At 49.3% G+C, this 13,166-nt stretch overlaps 1 protein-coding gene across 1 annotated transcript; it reads left to right on the forward strand.

Moving 5' to 3' along the window:
* The first annotated feature begins 5,975 nt into the window (after positions 1–5,975).
* On the forward strand, positions 5,976–8,457 carry LOC119448689 (uncharacterized). The gene is made up of 3 exons (XM_049660791.1): positions 5,976–6,084; positions 7,169–7,291; positions 8,300–8,457. Exons 1-3 carry the CDS (start codon positions 5,976–5,978, stop codon positions 8,455–8,457), a joined length of 390 nt encoding a protein of 129 aa, XP_049516748.1.
* The last annotated feature ends 4,709 nt before the right edge of the window (positions 8,458–13,166 follow it).

The raw sequence follows: 13,166 nt of genomic DNA on the forward strand, positions 1-13,166 counted from the left end.
AGCTGGCAGTACAAGGTAGATTTCGAAGAAGCAGCAGAAACAAAAAACTAGATTAAGGAGATGTATACAAAAATGCTAGATAAAAAGCATGTATACCATACCTCATTAAATCAAGCAGGCTACATGATTACTTGTCACCGCCCCTTTTCAAAGCAGATGACATTAAATATTCATCATCATCATCATCATCATTCGGCGCACGCGGTGGCGGCCGTAGAAGGCAGAGCGCGCGAGATCTCAACGTGCGCATTGCCTGTCTTTTCACATGTTGCGGAAGAATTTTATAGGATATATAGGATAAGTTTTGAGCTCTGCCGCGAACACTTTCCTGTCTCAACCATCTAGTTCTCTAGAGCCTTTATTTTTGCCAGTATTTTTCTATATTCTTATCCGTTGAGTTTTTAGTACTTATGTGTAATAATTTATTTTTGTAAACAAGTCATGTGTGGGTTCACAGTGCACACACGATAATTTGTCTCGGAACTTGTAACTTATCGTAGATGGCACAGTTTAATTGTTGTTGCCTTGTCATTATTTGTTTCTTTTCTTTTCTTGAAATTTCATTGCTGTGATTCAGCAATTAATATGGCGATTGCTGCATTGTACGCCTACTCTGTAGTGCGATGGTCTTCGTGTAATATTTACTAGCATCTTATCAAGCATAATTTTTTGTTTTTATTTTTATTTCTATTGTACTTTTTTATTGACTGTATTGATATTGCACGCTATTAGGTTGCGCGAATAACGCTTTTGTTACGTTAATGCTTTTTTGCCTTGTTGCATAATGCTTGTTTTACGTTGATGTAATCGTAGTTTCCTCCTTACCCAATGCCTTCCTGAAGGCCTGGAAGGTGTGCGTAAATAAATATATTTTCTTAAAATAAATAAAATAATCATGCCGTAAGCAGACACGCGGATGAGACACACGCGGATTTTCGTGTTCCGTATATTTTGAATTTAATCATACTGTTTAAAATTATGATAATTCCTGCTTGGGAGGCAACCATATTATACTAATATACGAGCAAATAATTGCATAATTTATCATTTCACGCTTCGCGCACAATTTCTCGCTCCATGCAGCTTCGAAACTGCGGCACGTAGCAGGCAATGATACGCAAACGCACACAGCCTGCGCGCCGCGCCTTAGCTGAATCTTGGATTATGTGTTTGCACTTCCAGTGACACTTAACCTTGAATTTTTGCCTTTCAACCGGCACACTTATTCCTATGAGTTGGGTCTGTTCGTAGGCTTACAAAGCCAACACTAGATACGTAGTTCAAAACGTCAATGAAGGAGGCTATATGGTGGCTGTTCATACTTTCTGCTCGTCTCCTGACGAACTTTTTGACAGATATGCCACTTCTACATACACATGTGAATGTAGTGGGAGTATATGTGTGCACAAAAAATTAACGCAATTGAGAATAAATGGCCTCCAGCACGTGATTTTCCCCTCGTACACCTTCAGCTATCATTTTTTAATCAGTCAGAGAGCGTATAACAGTGGAAAATCCTGTTTTTCTAGCCACACCCAAGCCGCATAAACAGCACGGGAGCGCGCGAAAGCTTCCTCGAGGCATGAAAATCCCTCGGTTGCGAGGCCCGCGGTGCGGAGAAGGAGCCAGCCACCACTAAAATTACGCTCTCTCCGTGCGAATTAAGCGGCCGCAGCAAAACCTGCCAGTGCGCGAACATCTCGAATGGTCAACAACGAGTGCTTAGTCTGCAGTCTGCTCCGTAGATTACACGGAGAGGCCAAAATAGCTGCTAGCGCCAGGCTGGGTGTACTTTGCACTTGGTGGGGTCCACTTAGGGCCACCTAAAGTTGAGCTACTGTTGAAACTGCAGAACATTCGTGGTTAGTACTATACATTGAATAGGCGTACCTTTGAAAGAACCGTCGATCTCATTCACAACAGCACTAAACCAGACCAAGTACGTTTTGAATACTATGTTTGATGGATTTATTTTAAGCCACCATGCAAGTTACATAAAGCAGCCATTTGTGACTTTAGGAATTGCCATAATTTACAGAAACACTTGCCAACTGTATGTTGAAGATGTGAACTGACTTTATTTGAGCTTGGAACTCAGAGCAGGAAAATGGGGGAACAGGTAGGGCGCGTTCACCTTGAAGGAAGAAAGAATTACGGTAAGATAAAAGAAGCGTAAGGGTTTATTAAATACACAAGTCAACTGTTCGCCTACAGGGATGCACCGTGTTTTGCAGTGTCGTTAACCGCGCTCTTAAAGATGCTCTGAAAATACACACTTGTTCCTCCATGTCGTTGCACCGTAAGAGAAACCGTACACGACAGGGCCACTGGGCGATTACGGTGCCTTTTTGCCTTGGGCTGCGAGACACCGGAGCTTGTAGAGCTACCGCTCTGTCGTTTGCTCTGAAAAAGCCCGAAACCTCACCGGACGTCTTGCTACGCATGCGGTGGCACCTAACATTGCAGCAACGGCATAGCCGTTGAATCGTGCCCGCCCTTCTTTCGCACATGCCGTCACACACGAGACATCCGCTGTACACGCTGGGAAGAAGAAAGTTTTTTTTTTCTTCTTTGGTCTGGTTCGGGTAAAGACGAGGTCTCGTGGCTGTCTGTTGGGAGGAAGGAGAAGGCGCCGCCCAGTGCGGATGTGGAAAGATCAGCTCCCGCTATTGTAAATGTTTTCGGTCGGATTTCTGTGGTTCCTGTGGCCAAGCTGTGCATCCTTCAACGCAGATTATTTTTTTACTGCTCACAAGGGTTTCGACGGGAATTGAAGGCGCAGGCTCCTTTCCCAAGTGTATCACCCCTGAAGGAAGCCGAACACCAGCTAACCCTAACGGACTCAGCCTAACGTCAATGGCGAGATGCGGGTAGGCTTAGTCCTAACTCGACGAAGAGGGGCAACATGCCCGAAGTAGAGATAGCGGAAGGAGAGGACATCTCTCGCGAAAAAACGAATCGTCCTGGTTGAAGGACAGCGCTGGAAAGGAACAAAAAAGCTCGTGTAGAAACGCCAGTTTCGGCTGGCAATGCATCGCACGTGGGCTCGAAGGGAGGCCGCCGCATGGCAGCACCGCAAGGCGCGATGAAGCGCCTCGCAGCCGCATCGTGGCTCCCCCGGTTACCGAGGGACCACATACAAATTATCGTCAGGCCAAGGGACGGACTTAACGTCAGAAAAGTAAGCCAAATTATGCTCGCAGAAGCTCTTGCCATGGCGGCTGCTCTAGCCCCGGTAGAGACCAAGGGTGACATCATTTGCCCTAACGTTGCCCAGAACATTCTCGTCGTTTTCACACCGGCGAAGAAGAATGCAAAAGCATGCGCAGGGATCCATCAGGTTCGGCTAAACGAAGGATCGTACATGGTGGCGGCATATATGGCGGCCCCCGATAACACCTGTAAAAGAGTCATACGAGGAGTGGACGCCGGCATCAGCGAGGCCTGCCTCCAAACGATGATCGTCAACCAGCGAAATCCGAAGGCCCTATAGAAGCCAAAAGGATCAAGAACACCACTACTACACCACTACTGTGGAAGTGCACAGTGTCATGCACTACTGTGGAAGCGCATGACGTAGTTCGGCATGAAGGTGCCGAACTACGTCATGTGCGGCGTCAGCTTGCTGCACTGCACGCTCTACAAGCGTCAAACCGACGTGTGTTACGCTTGTGGAGGCCTTGGCCACAGGGCCGGCGTTTGCCCCAGCCCCAACAAGAGGGTGTGCAGAAGCTGTGGACTCGCCTCCCCACCCGACGATCACCGGTGCTCGCCGAAATGTGCCCTTTGCGGAGCACCACATCCCACGGCGGCAGAACGTGCAAACAACTCTTTCAAGTTCTTTACGTGTGGCGACGGAGAAGACGGCACCGAAAGCACGTCAAAAAGGCTCAGCAACAGGTAGCCCAGGAGGGCCGGCCACGTGATTCCAGCGTGGCAAGTACTCACAGGCGCGGACGCTCCGTCACGCCAGCTGGCCGCCGGCGCAGCCTCTCTAGGGGGTGCTCTCGCTCCAGAGGGCGCTGCCGCTCCCGGGTGTGGATCGGGCCAAGCCGAAGCCAGCGGCGCCGCCACCAGAGGTAACGCAGGTAGCATTGCCAGAGCATAGGGAAGACCCCAGTGTAGCTTAGTTGATCCAAGGGAATGCTCGCCTAAAGGTCGAGCTTCAACGGATGAGGGCTGACTGCGTCGTTCCGCAAATCGTACTCCTCGCAGGGCGAGAGACAGCAGATTCACCCAACAGGAGATGCTCAGGTGCGCTCGGGTAAACGTAGAGCCTTTTCCCCGCAAGGGAAGTGCGACTCTATGCGACACATCCCACGGCGGACAGAACTTGCAAACAACGCTTTCAAGACCCTTACGTCGGGCGACGGAGAAGACGGCGCCGAAAGCACACCAAAAAGAATCGGCAACGTAGAAGGCTACAGTGCCGAACCGACGAAGACAGGAGAGGCACACAAAAAACACACAGACACAGCGCTGACTTTCGACTGTTGTAAAGTGACCAAACTGCCTCGCTAGCGCTGGCGGAGCGTGTGGTTTCTTCTGCTATCGTTTCCCTTGCATTTTCGTATATATACGCTCCCTGACGGAAGCAATAAACATTCATGTTCCAACCTTCCAACTCAGTGCTGTCGTATTCGGCACACACGGCACGTGTGTCGCAACTATGCAACAGTGGCGACGAGGCCAGGTAGAACCCTCGAAGTGAAGGAGGAAGTAAGCGAGGCAGTCAAGTTGGAAACAAGGGAAACAGCGGCCGCGAGTATTCCGACCATGGCTGATCGCCAGCTGCCAGAGTACGACGACCAGTGTGACTGGAAGGCCTACATCACGAAGACAGAAGCTTATTTCGAGGCAACTGGCGTCAGTGACTCGGGAAAGAAGAGGGCGTTGCTGGTAGCTGCATTAAGTACGCGCACCGTGCAAGTGCTCTCAGGACAGGTTGCACCGAGGAAGCCTAACTCGCTGACGTACGAGGAAGCAGTCAATGTTTTGGATGACTACATCGACGCTAAGCGTCATGAGATAACGGAGAGCTTCCGGTTCTTCAATCGCTGCCAATTGGAAGGTGAGCCCATTCAACAGTTGATCGTTGAAATTCGCCGAATTGTGGATGGCTGTAATTTCGGTGACATGCTAGATCGGATGCTTCGCGACAGGGTCGTTTGTGGAGTCAGGTCAAACGCTTTGCAGAAGCAGCGACTAGTGAAAACGGAGTTAACGTTGAGGGAGGCTGAAGCAATTGCCATATCGGCAGAAGCAGCTGAAAAAAATACAAAGCAGATGCCTGCCGACCTTGTTCCCGTGCTCAAGGTTCATGCAGGCCAAGCGCATGCTGATGAGTCGGTGTTAGAATGTGGACATTGCGGAAGCAAGAAACACAACAGGAACGCTTGCGGCTGGGCTAAAGCGAGGTGTTACCGCTGCGGTGGGTACGGCCATCTGGCCAAGATGTGCCAAAACGACGAGCCGAAAGGACGCTTAAAGGCACGTTCACAATGCAGGCAAAGAGAAGCTTTCGCAGTAACAACGGATGTCAAAAGGGAAAGTGTAGACGAGGACGATGCGCACATTTGGACATTAATGCGCCATCGAAAGGTCAGCTGTCACCTCCTATTCGTCTTACTTTCACATGGTGTCACATTGACGTACCCATGATTGTGGACACCGGTTCACCCGTCTGTGTCGTGTCCAGAGAGCTGTTTGAGAAAAACCGTGAACAGTGGTCGCCATTAACACCCGCATGCATCAAACTCTCCTGTTATCTTGGAGAGCTGCCAGTATTGGGGAAATTGAGTATGCCGGTGTTCCATAACGACAAGGAGGTCAAGAGTTCTTTGATAGTCCTGAACTGTTCAGGCCCGAGCCTCTGCGGACGAGATTTGATTGCCAAGTTCAGCGATGCCGGATCCTCGGTAATCAACGTATCAGTGCAACAAGGTCCTGGTCCAGGAAGCAGCCGTACCCCAGCCATGGATGCTGTCCTGTCAGAGTTCCAAGACGTCTTCAGCACCGAGCTGGGTCAAATCGACGGACACCCTGTCCATTTGAAGCTCGAGGAAGGAGCCACGCCGAAGTTTTGTGAGGCCCGTTCCCTTCCATTTGCTTTACGCGACAAAGTTTCAAAAGAAATTGATAGGCTCGTAACGCTTGCAATACTGTCACCTGTAACGCACGCCGAGTGGGCTACCCCCATTGTTCCTGTCATGAAGAAAGACGGTATGGTTAGAATCTGTGTCGATTTCAAGGTAACATTGTATCCCGTCTGTGAACTGGAGCAGTACCCGTTGCCAGTCATCTATGACATTTTCGCATGCCTGAACGGAGGGACTGCTTCAGTACGCTGGATTTACGACACGCCTATAACCAGGTTCCCCTCGATGAGGACAGAAGGAAGTTGTGCGTAATTAATACACACCGTGGTTTGTTCTGTTACAACCGACTGGTGTTCGGCATAGCTTCTGCGCCTGCTATTTTCCAGCGGAAAATGGAAACAGTTTTGCAGGGTCTGACAGGTGTTCAAGCTTACCTCGACGACGTTTTGGTATCGGAAATGCATGGCAGCGCCGGCAAGTTATGAGAAATACTGCAGCGTTTTCATGAGCACGGAGTGAAGCTCAGACTTGAGAAATGTAGCTTTCGTCAAGAGGCAGTAACGTATCTGGGTCATAAAATCGATCGTGAAGGTATGCATCCAATAGAGAAGCATGTTGAAGCAATCGCGCAAGCCCCCAAACCCCAAAATGTTCAGCAGCTGCGGTCGTTTCTGGGCATGATTATGTTTTATTCGAAGTTCGTGCCTAACATGTCTTCCTTACTTGCACCGCTGCACAAGTTATTGGAGAACAACACACGTTGGTTCTGGGGACATGCGCAAGAAACAGCATTTAGTGATCCAAAACAATGCCTTAGGGAGTGGCAGTGCTGGCTCACTATGATCCCGAGAAACCCCTCAAGCTATAGTGTGACGCTTCACAGGACGGAATAGGTGCCGTGCTTTTCCCTGCATTGGGAAAGATCAACAAACCCGTTGGTTTCCGTTCTAGAACGTTAACAAGGGCTGAGAAGAACTGCTCTCAGCTTGAGAGAGAAGCCCTTGCTCTTGTATTTGGAGTGTCCGAATTCCGCGATTACCTCATAAGCCGAGAATTTGTTTTGGTCACCGACCACCAGCCGCTCCTGGGCCTGTTGAAGGCGGACCGACCAACTCCAGCATTGGCAGCCGCTAGAATACAGCGCTGGGCACTGTACCTGGGCGGATTCCGCTATCAGCTTCAATACTGTCCTGGTAAGCAACTTTTCAACGCCGACGCTCTTAGTAGACTGCCGCAACGTACATCTGAGCCGAAACTACCAGAAGCAGATCCACCAGACTATCTGCTAGTCTTGGCTGGGTTTGACGAGGGAACTGTGTCGGTTGAGGAGCTAAGGCAGTTGACTGCAGGTGACCCTTCTCTGAGTCAAGTTAATGCGATTCACTAAGAACGGTTGGCCCTCCTGTGCAAAGGGCTGAACACGAATATCGCACCATTATTTGACAAGAAATTGGAGCTGTCTATGGCTCACGGGTTGTTCTACTGGGGCTGTCGAGTAGTTGTTTCGACGGAGGCGCGACGTCGCGTCTTATACCTTTTGCATGAGACGCACTAAAGATCGTCCTCTATGAAGGCGGTCGCCAGATCGTCATTCTGGTGGCCAGGTTTAGATCGCGACATAGCAAGAGTGACAGCGTGACAGCATCATGTCAGAACTGTGTTCAAAACCTGCCCATGCCGGCTACAGCAACGCCAAAGAGCTCGCCCGTTACTGCTGAAAAATGGGCAAGGGTTCATATCGCTTTTGACATTCCTATTGCAAGGAACATGATACTCGTTATCGTGGATGCATACAGCAAGTGGATTGAAGCTGTGCCACTCCGACAAGCCAACGCTTCGTGCAGTATCAACTGCCTGCGCGGTATCTTCTGCAGATTTGGCGTGCCGCAAACCATCGTCTCGGATAATGGAGCGCAGTTTACCGGTGACGAGTTCGCTACTTTTGTCAAGAAGAACAACATAACGCATCGGCGCACAGCCGTATATCACCCCCAGTCAAACGGTCTAGCAGAAAGGGCAGTCAGAACAATTAAGGACGACCTCAAAAACATTGGTGAGGGGCGGTTGGATGATAAGCTGAACAGGCTGCTTTTCAACTACAGGATGACGCCTAACCACTCTGGGAAAATCACCGTCAGAGCTGCTCTTCGGATATCAAATTCGATCCCGGTTAGATACATCTTTTCCTCCCGTACACGCAGGGCCAGCCAACGAAGCAGACGATTGGCAACTGTCATTACCTGAAGCTGCCGTGTACGCCCGCAACTTCGGAACGGGTGAGAAATGGACGCCAGGAATTGCACAGTCCAAAATAGGTTCTCGGATGGTTGCCATACGAACGCCGGCCGGATCAGTATGACGACATGTTGACAAGGTGCGGAAGCGGAAAAATTCGACGCCACTGCTTGCTACAGATCAAGAAGCGGAAAATCGAGCATCAAGAACAGGTACTCCTAGTGACTACTCACAATCGACGAGACCGTCAGCTGAACAAGGGTGCATACCCGAACCACAGCATGAAATCCAACCGGAACTCGCAGCGAGCAACGCTGCCACGGATGAACCCGACAGCCCACCCCATGCTTTGCGGCGCTCTACACGTCAAATAAAACCAGTACAGCGACTCCAGTATTAAGAGAGGAGAGATGTTGATGATGATGATGATGATGATGATGTGTAGTGTTTAATGGCGCAAGGGCCAGTTATGGCCAAAGAGTCAGTGTTTGTGAGTTTGCAGTGGAGCGATGAATTCTAAGAAGTACATAAGGAGTGGCTGTAAAGGGGCCTAAAAATAATCGCTGTAAAGTGCGTAAAATATACATGTAATAAAATCATGGCAGTGACCAATGAGGTGTACTATGAAAATGAAGAATGCATTGAGGAAGAATGACACGATTTACAAGATATAACAGATGCAAGAATTGGTCAGAAGCGCAAGTGCCTAAACAGAGCCCTTGAAACACAAGGGCCTGAAGGCATGTGCTATAAAAATAAACTATCACAGCAGCATGCTCTGGAGAGAGGATGCGCTACGAACTTATTGGGCTAATAACATGTAGCACAACATCGTTCAAGAAACTGAGGACTGTTTTGATATTAACAAGAGGTTGTTCACCAATAAACATCATGGGATGAAGAGGGATATGGTAGTGGTATGCTACAGGGAAATGTTTCCTTCTCTCCGTTTCGGCTTCCCGACACTCAAGGAGGACATGGAGGACGGTCAGCCTGTCACCACATCTACCATAGGTTGGTGGTTCATCGCGAGTCAGCAAAAAACTGTGGGTGCCATATGTATGTCCTATTCTGAGTCGACAGAATAGGACATCAGTTCGCCGTGTTTTCGTTGCAGAGGGCCAAATACCTATCTGTGGCTTTATCAAGTCAAGCTTATTATTTGTTTCAGCGTCCCACAGGCGCTGCCAGTGGCCTCGCAGTTTCCTTCGCAAAAAAGGCTTCAGGCAAAAAGGCTGTTGGCCCCTCTTTTTCTAAATCTGATGTATTGAACCCCTTAACAAGTATCTTCACAGCAGAAGCATACGCAGTACTGTCTGCGGTGAAACATATAAATTAAAACTAGACAAAGCAATAATATTCACAGACTCGTTAAGTCTTGTGAAAGCGCTAACATCTTTACAAAAGCATAAAAATCCTGTTTTTATTGAGCTTTACTCACTCTTGTGTAACATTTACCAATCTCATAGACATGTAATAATATGCTGGGTGCCTGGTCATAGAGGCATCGAGGGCAATGTGCTCGCAGACCAGTTGGCCACATCAACTAAATCGCAAGCTATTAATCCTGCCGCTGCTATTCCCTCCACAGATCTGAGGAGAGATGTTGTAGAGTGACGTCAGTCACAATCAAACTGCCTCGCAAGCGCTGGCGGCGCGTGCAGTTTCTTCTGCTATCGTTTCCCTTGCCCTCTCTTCCTCCCTCTCATTTTTGCATATATACGCTCCCTGGCGGAAGCAATAAACGTTCATGTTCCAACCTTCCAACTGAGTGCTTTCGTATTCGGCACACATGGCACGTGTCGCAACTATGCAACAGCGACAATATTTATTTTGCCGGCGCAAAGCTAGTTTTATTGTTAACACATGACAAAAACATCGTGTTAAAGCAAGCCCAACGGGTTACTCGACGCAGCAACAGATGGTCCAGGAGGGCGGCCACGTTATTCCAGCGTGGAAAGTGCTTCCAGGCGTGGACTCTCCATCACGCCAGCTGGCCGCCGGTGCAGCCTCTCCAGGGGGTGCCCGGGCAAACGTGGGGCCTCCCCCCGCAAGGGAAGTGCGGCTCTCGGAGACCGAGTCCAACAGCAAGGCTCTGTCTGGAAAGCATACAGCAATCGACTAAACAACTTGCTGATAGTATGACTACCCTACTTAAAAGGGTGTCGTCTCTTGAAAGTACACAGGCAGCGCTAGCTACGGCATGCTCGCCTCCGAAAGGCCCGAGCAAGGGAGTGGCTAATTCAGAACAATAAATATGGCGGGCAACGCCAATGAGCTGGTCGAGTGGCAGTAGAACTGTGCTAATTTTCAAAAGGCGCCGGGCTCAGCTGCAGCAGTTTCCCAGTGGGAATTTGGACTCCTCTCGTCCACTGGACTACCGCTTCTGGATATTTTGGTCATCCGTAGGACGTCCGCAGATCGCCGAAAGATGTGCGGCGGACATCCGCAGGACTACAAGGCTCATACACATTGGCAGTCCTAAAGATGTCCCTCGGATGGCTGCAACGGATAAATGGCTGTTCCAAGGACGCAGGAAGTACTCTGGGAAAAATATCATAGAAATATTTTGTTTGGCTTTTATAGGTTTCCTGTTATTGGATTAATAAACGATAGACCTGACACACTAATAAAGTTGATAACTGTATTGGCGTCGACAGTAGCACTGTGTACCAAAGTGGTTTCTTCAACAAGGCTGCATTGTTTATTCTAAAGCGAATCCTTCTACGTGCAACCTCCCAAACTTCGAGCGTTTTGGCAAGGCAACAGCAGCAACCACGATCAGCTCACACAGGACAGCACTTATACAAAGAATCCGAATCGTGACCTATGTATAGCCCCAACAGTTCTACCCCTACAGGTCTGCTGGCGGCCAGCTATGATCTCTACGAAATTACGCAGTGAAACAACAAACGGTGCCCAAATATCCTCAATGAAACAAACAGCTTGGAACACATAAACCCTTTATTAAAGCGACGCCTTTTTTGCCTTCATGCTCGATGTCTAGCGCGTTTGCTTGGTTGACTTCCTGCCAAGCAATGCTACCAATACAAGTTTAAATCGTGATTACTACTTGTATTGCATCTAATGGTGCTTGTAAAACATTTTATTTGTCCAATACAAGTTTATATCAGTACTTCTATTGCTTCAATTGGGATCCATAAAAGATTTTGTCTTATAGAACACTGTATTGCCCTGATACAGGACCGGCAAAAATCCTTATGGGACCTGTACACTTTGCTATGGGACCTGTACATTCTGCTGTGGGACCTGCAGGTTTTCTTATTGGACCTATATATTTCGTATAAGAGCAACAGAGATTTCTATTGAAGTTTTTTCGAGGGTATAGTTTATGTTTTCATTGCTTAATGTCCGTAAGACATCCGCACGACCAACCGTGGACCATTAAGGGATGCCTGCCGGATGTTCGTTTTTATTTATATTCGGCTGAATTGCATAGCCGGTGTAAACATTAGCGCTCTGTAGAATCTGTGCTGCAAAGGATGATGCAGTATTGATTTGTACCAATGAAACTACAACTTGCACACCCATGAAACAGATTCCAAGAGCAAGCTCTGCTTACGGAAGAATGACAGACAAACACTTGCACACATATTTTTATTCATTGATTCAGCTTTTGAAGCACTAGCCAAAAATTTCCAGCCCCCAAGTGCTGCAAGTGAAATGAGATCAAAGAATATGCTAGTATCTACTTATATTCTATGATCACTGAGCACTGTAAGCACGGAAAATTTCTGTGGTGCTGCAACAAGCAAAAATAATGAGACGGTCACAAAAACTTGAGAAGCTTATGATCACGCTGTGAAGCGGCGGTCACGCAATAAAATGGTTCGCGGCCCACATGGGGGCCAACGTACATCCCGATGTTCCCAATAGAGCACTGCACGGGCTCGGGCTTACCCGAAAGCCCGGGCCCGGCCAGGCCCGTGGGCCGGGCCGGGCCGCGTAGAGGAGTTTTTTCACGGGCTCGGGCCGGGCTCGGGCACGGCGTGTGCTTTTTGACCCGGGCCCAGGCCGGGCTCGGGTTTTTTGACGCGGGCCCGGGCCGGGCTCGGGCTTTCTGCGAGTTATTCTCGGGCTTCTCAACTCTGAAAAACATGTATTTTTCGGTCTCGGGCCGGGTTCGGACCGGTTTCGAGTCGGGCTCGGGCCGGGCTCGGGCTTAAGGTAAAGGGGTGGCGGGCCGGGCCGGGCGGGTAACGTAGATTATTTCCGGGCCCGGGCCGGGCTCGGGTCTCGCCATAAAAGTTTTGATCGGGCTCGGGCGGGCCGCCCAATGTAAAAACGGGCCCGGGCTGGGCCCGTGCCGCAAAAATCGGCCCGTGCAGTGCTCTAGTTCACAACGCCAATGAGTTTGCCCACGACCGTGATAGAGGTTTAGCTCACCGCCGCGTTCCCGGCGGACTCGCAGGCGAAGACGCCGGGAGGTACAGGGACTCGCTCCTCACTTTCCACGAGATTCATTATCATCTCTGGCGGAGGATTATTTAAACATCCTCACCCTAAACTCAGTCGACCGCAGTCGTCGGCCTTCAGGATGCTCCAAACGGGATCTTTCCCTTCGAGGGGCAGGTTTAGTCACTTCCCGCCCAACATCGAACCGCAATGTCCGGCCTTTGTTTCGTGTCTTTCGCGTAAAGAATACAATCGAGCCAATTGTCAGTCGACACAGAACACCATTGCCTTATTTGCTCAACTATTTATGCGTTGTGGGTAGAAGCGGGAATACGTTCAAGATAGCTTTCGAGGGCATGTTTGTTGATTCCATCGTTAGTGGGCGTGCTCAATATTGCTGAGTTGAAAAGATGTTAA

Source organism: Dermacentor silvarum, chromosome 1 (genome assembly GCF_013339745.2).
Source record: "Dermacentor silvarum isolate Dsil-2018 chromosome 1, BIME_Dsil_1.4, whole genome shotgun sequence".
Taxonomy (NCBI): Eukaryota; Metazoa; Arthropoda; class Arachnida; order Ixodida; family Ixodidae; genus Dermacentor; species Dermacentor silvarum.

Coding starts and splice junctions, on each gene's coding strand:
- LOC119448689 (XM_049660791.1), top strand. CDS start 5,976: ATGGATGCTGTCCTGTCAGAGTTCCAAGACGTCTTCAGCACCGAGCTG. Junction 6,085..7,168: donor AGGAGCCACGCCGAAGTTTT/GTGAGGCCCGTT, acceptor TTTTGGTCACCG/ACCACCAGCCGCTCCTGGGC. Junction 7,292..8,299: donor TCAGCTTCAATACTGTCCTG/GTAAGCAACTTT, acceptor CCGTACACGCAG/GGCCAGCCAACGAAGCAGAC.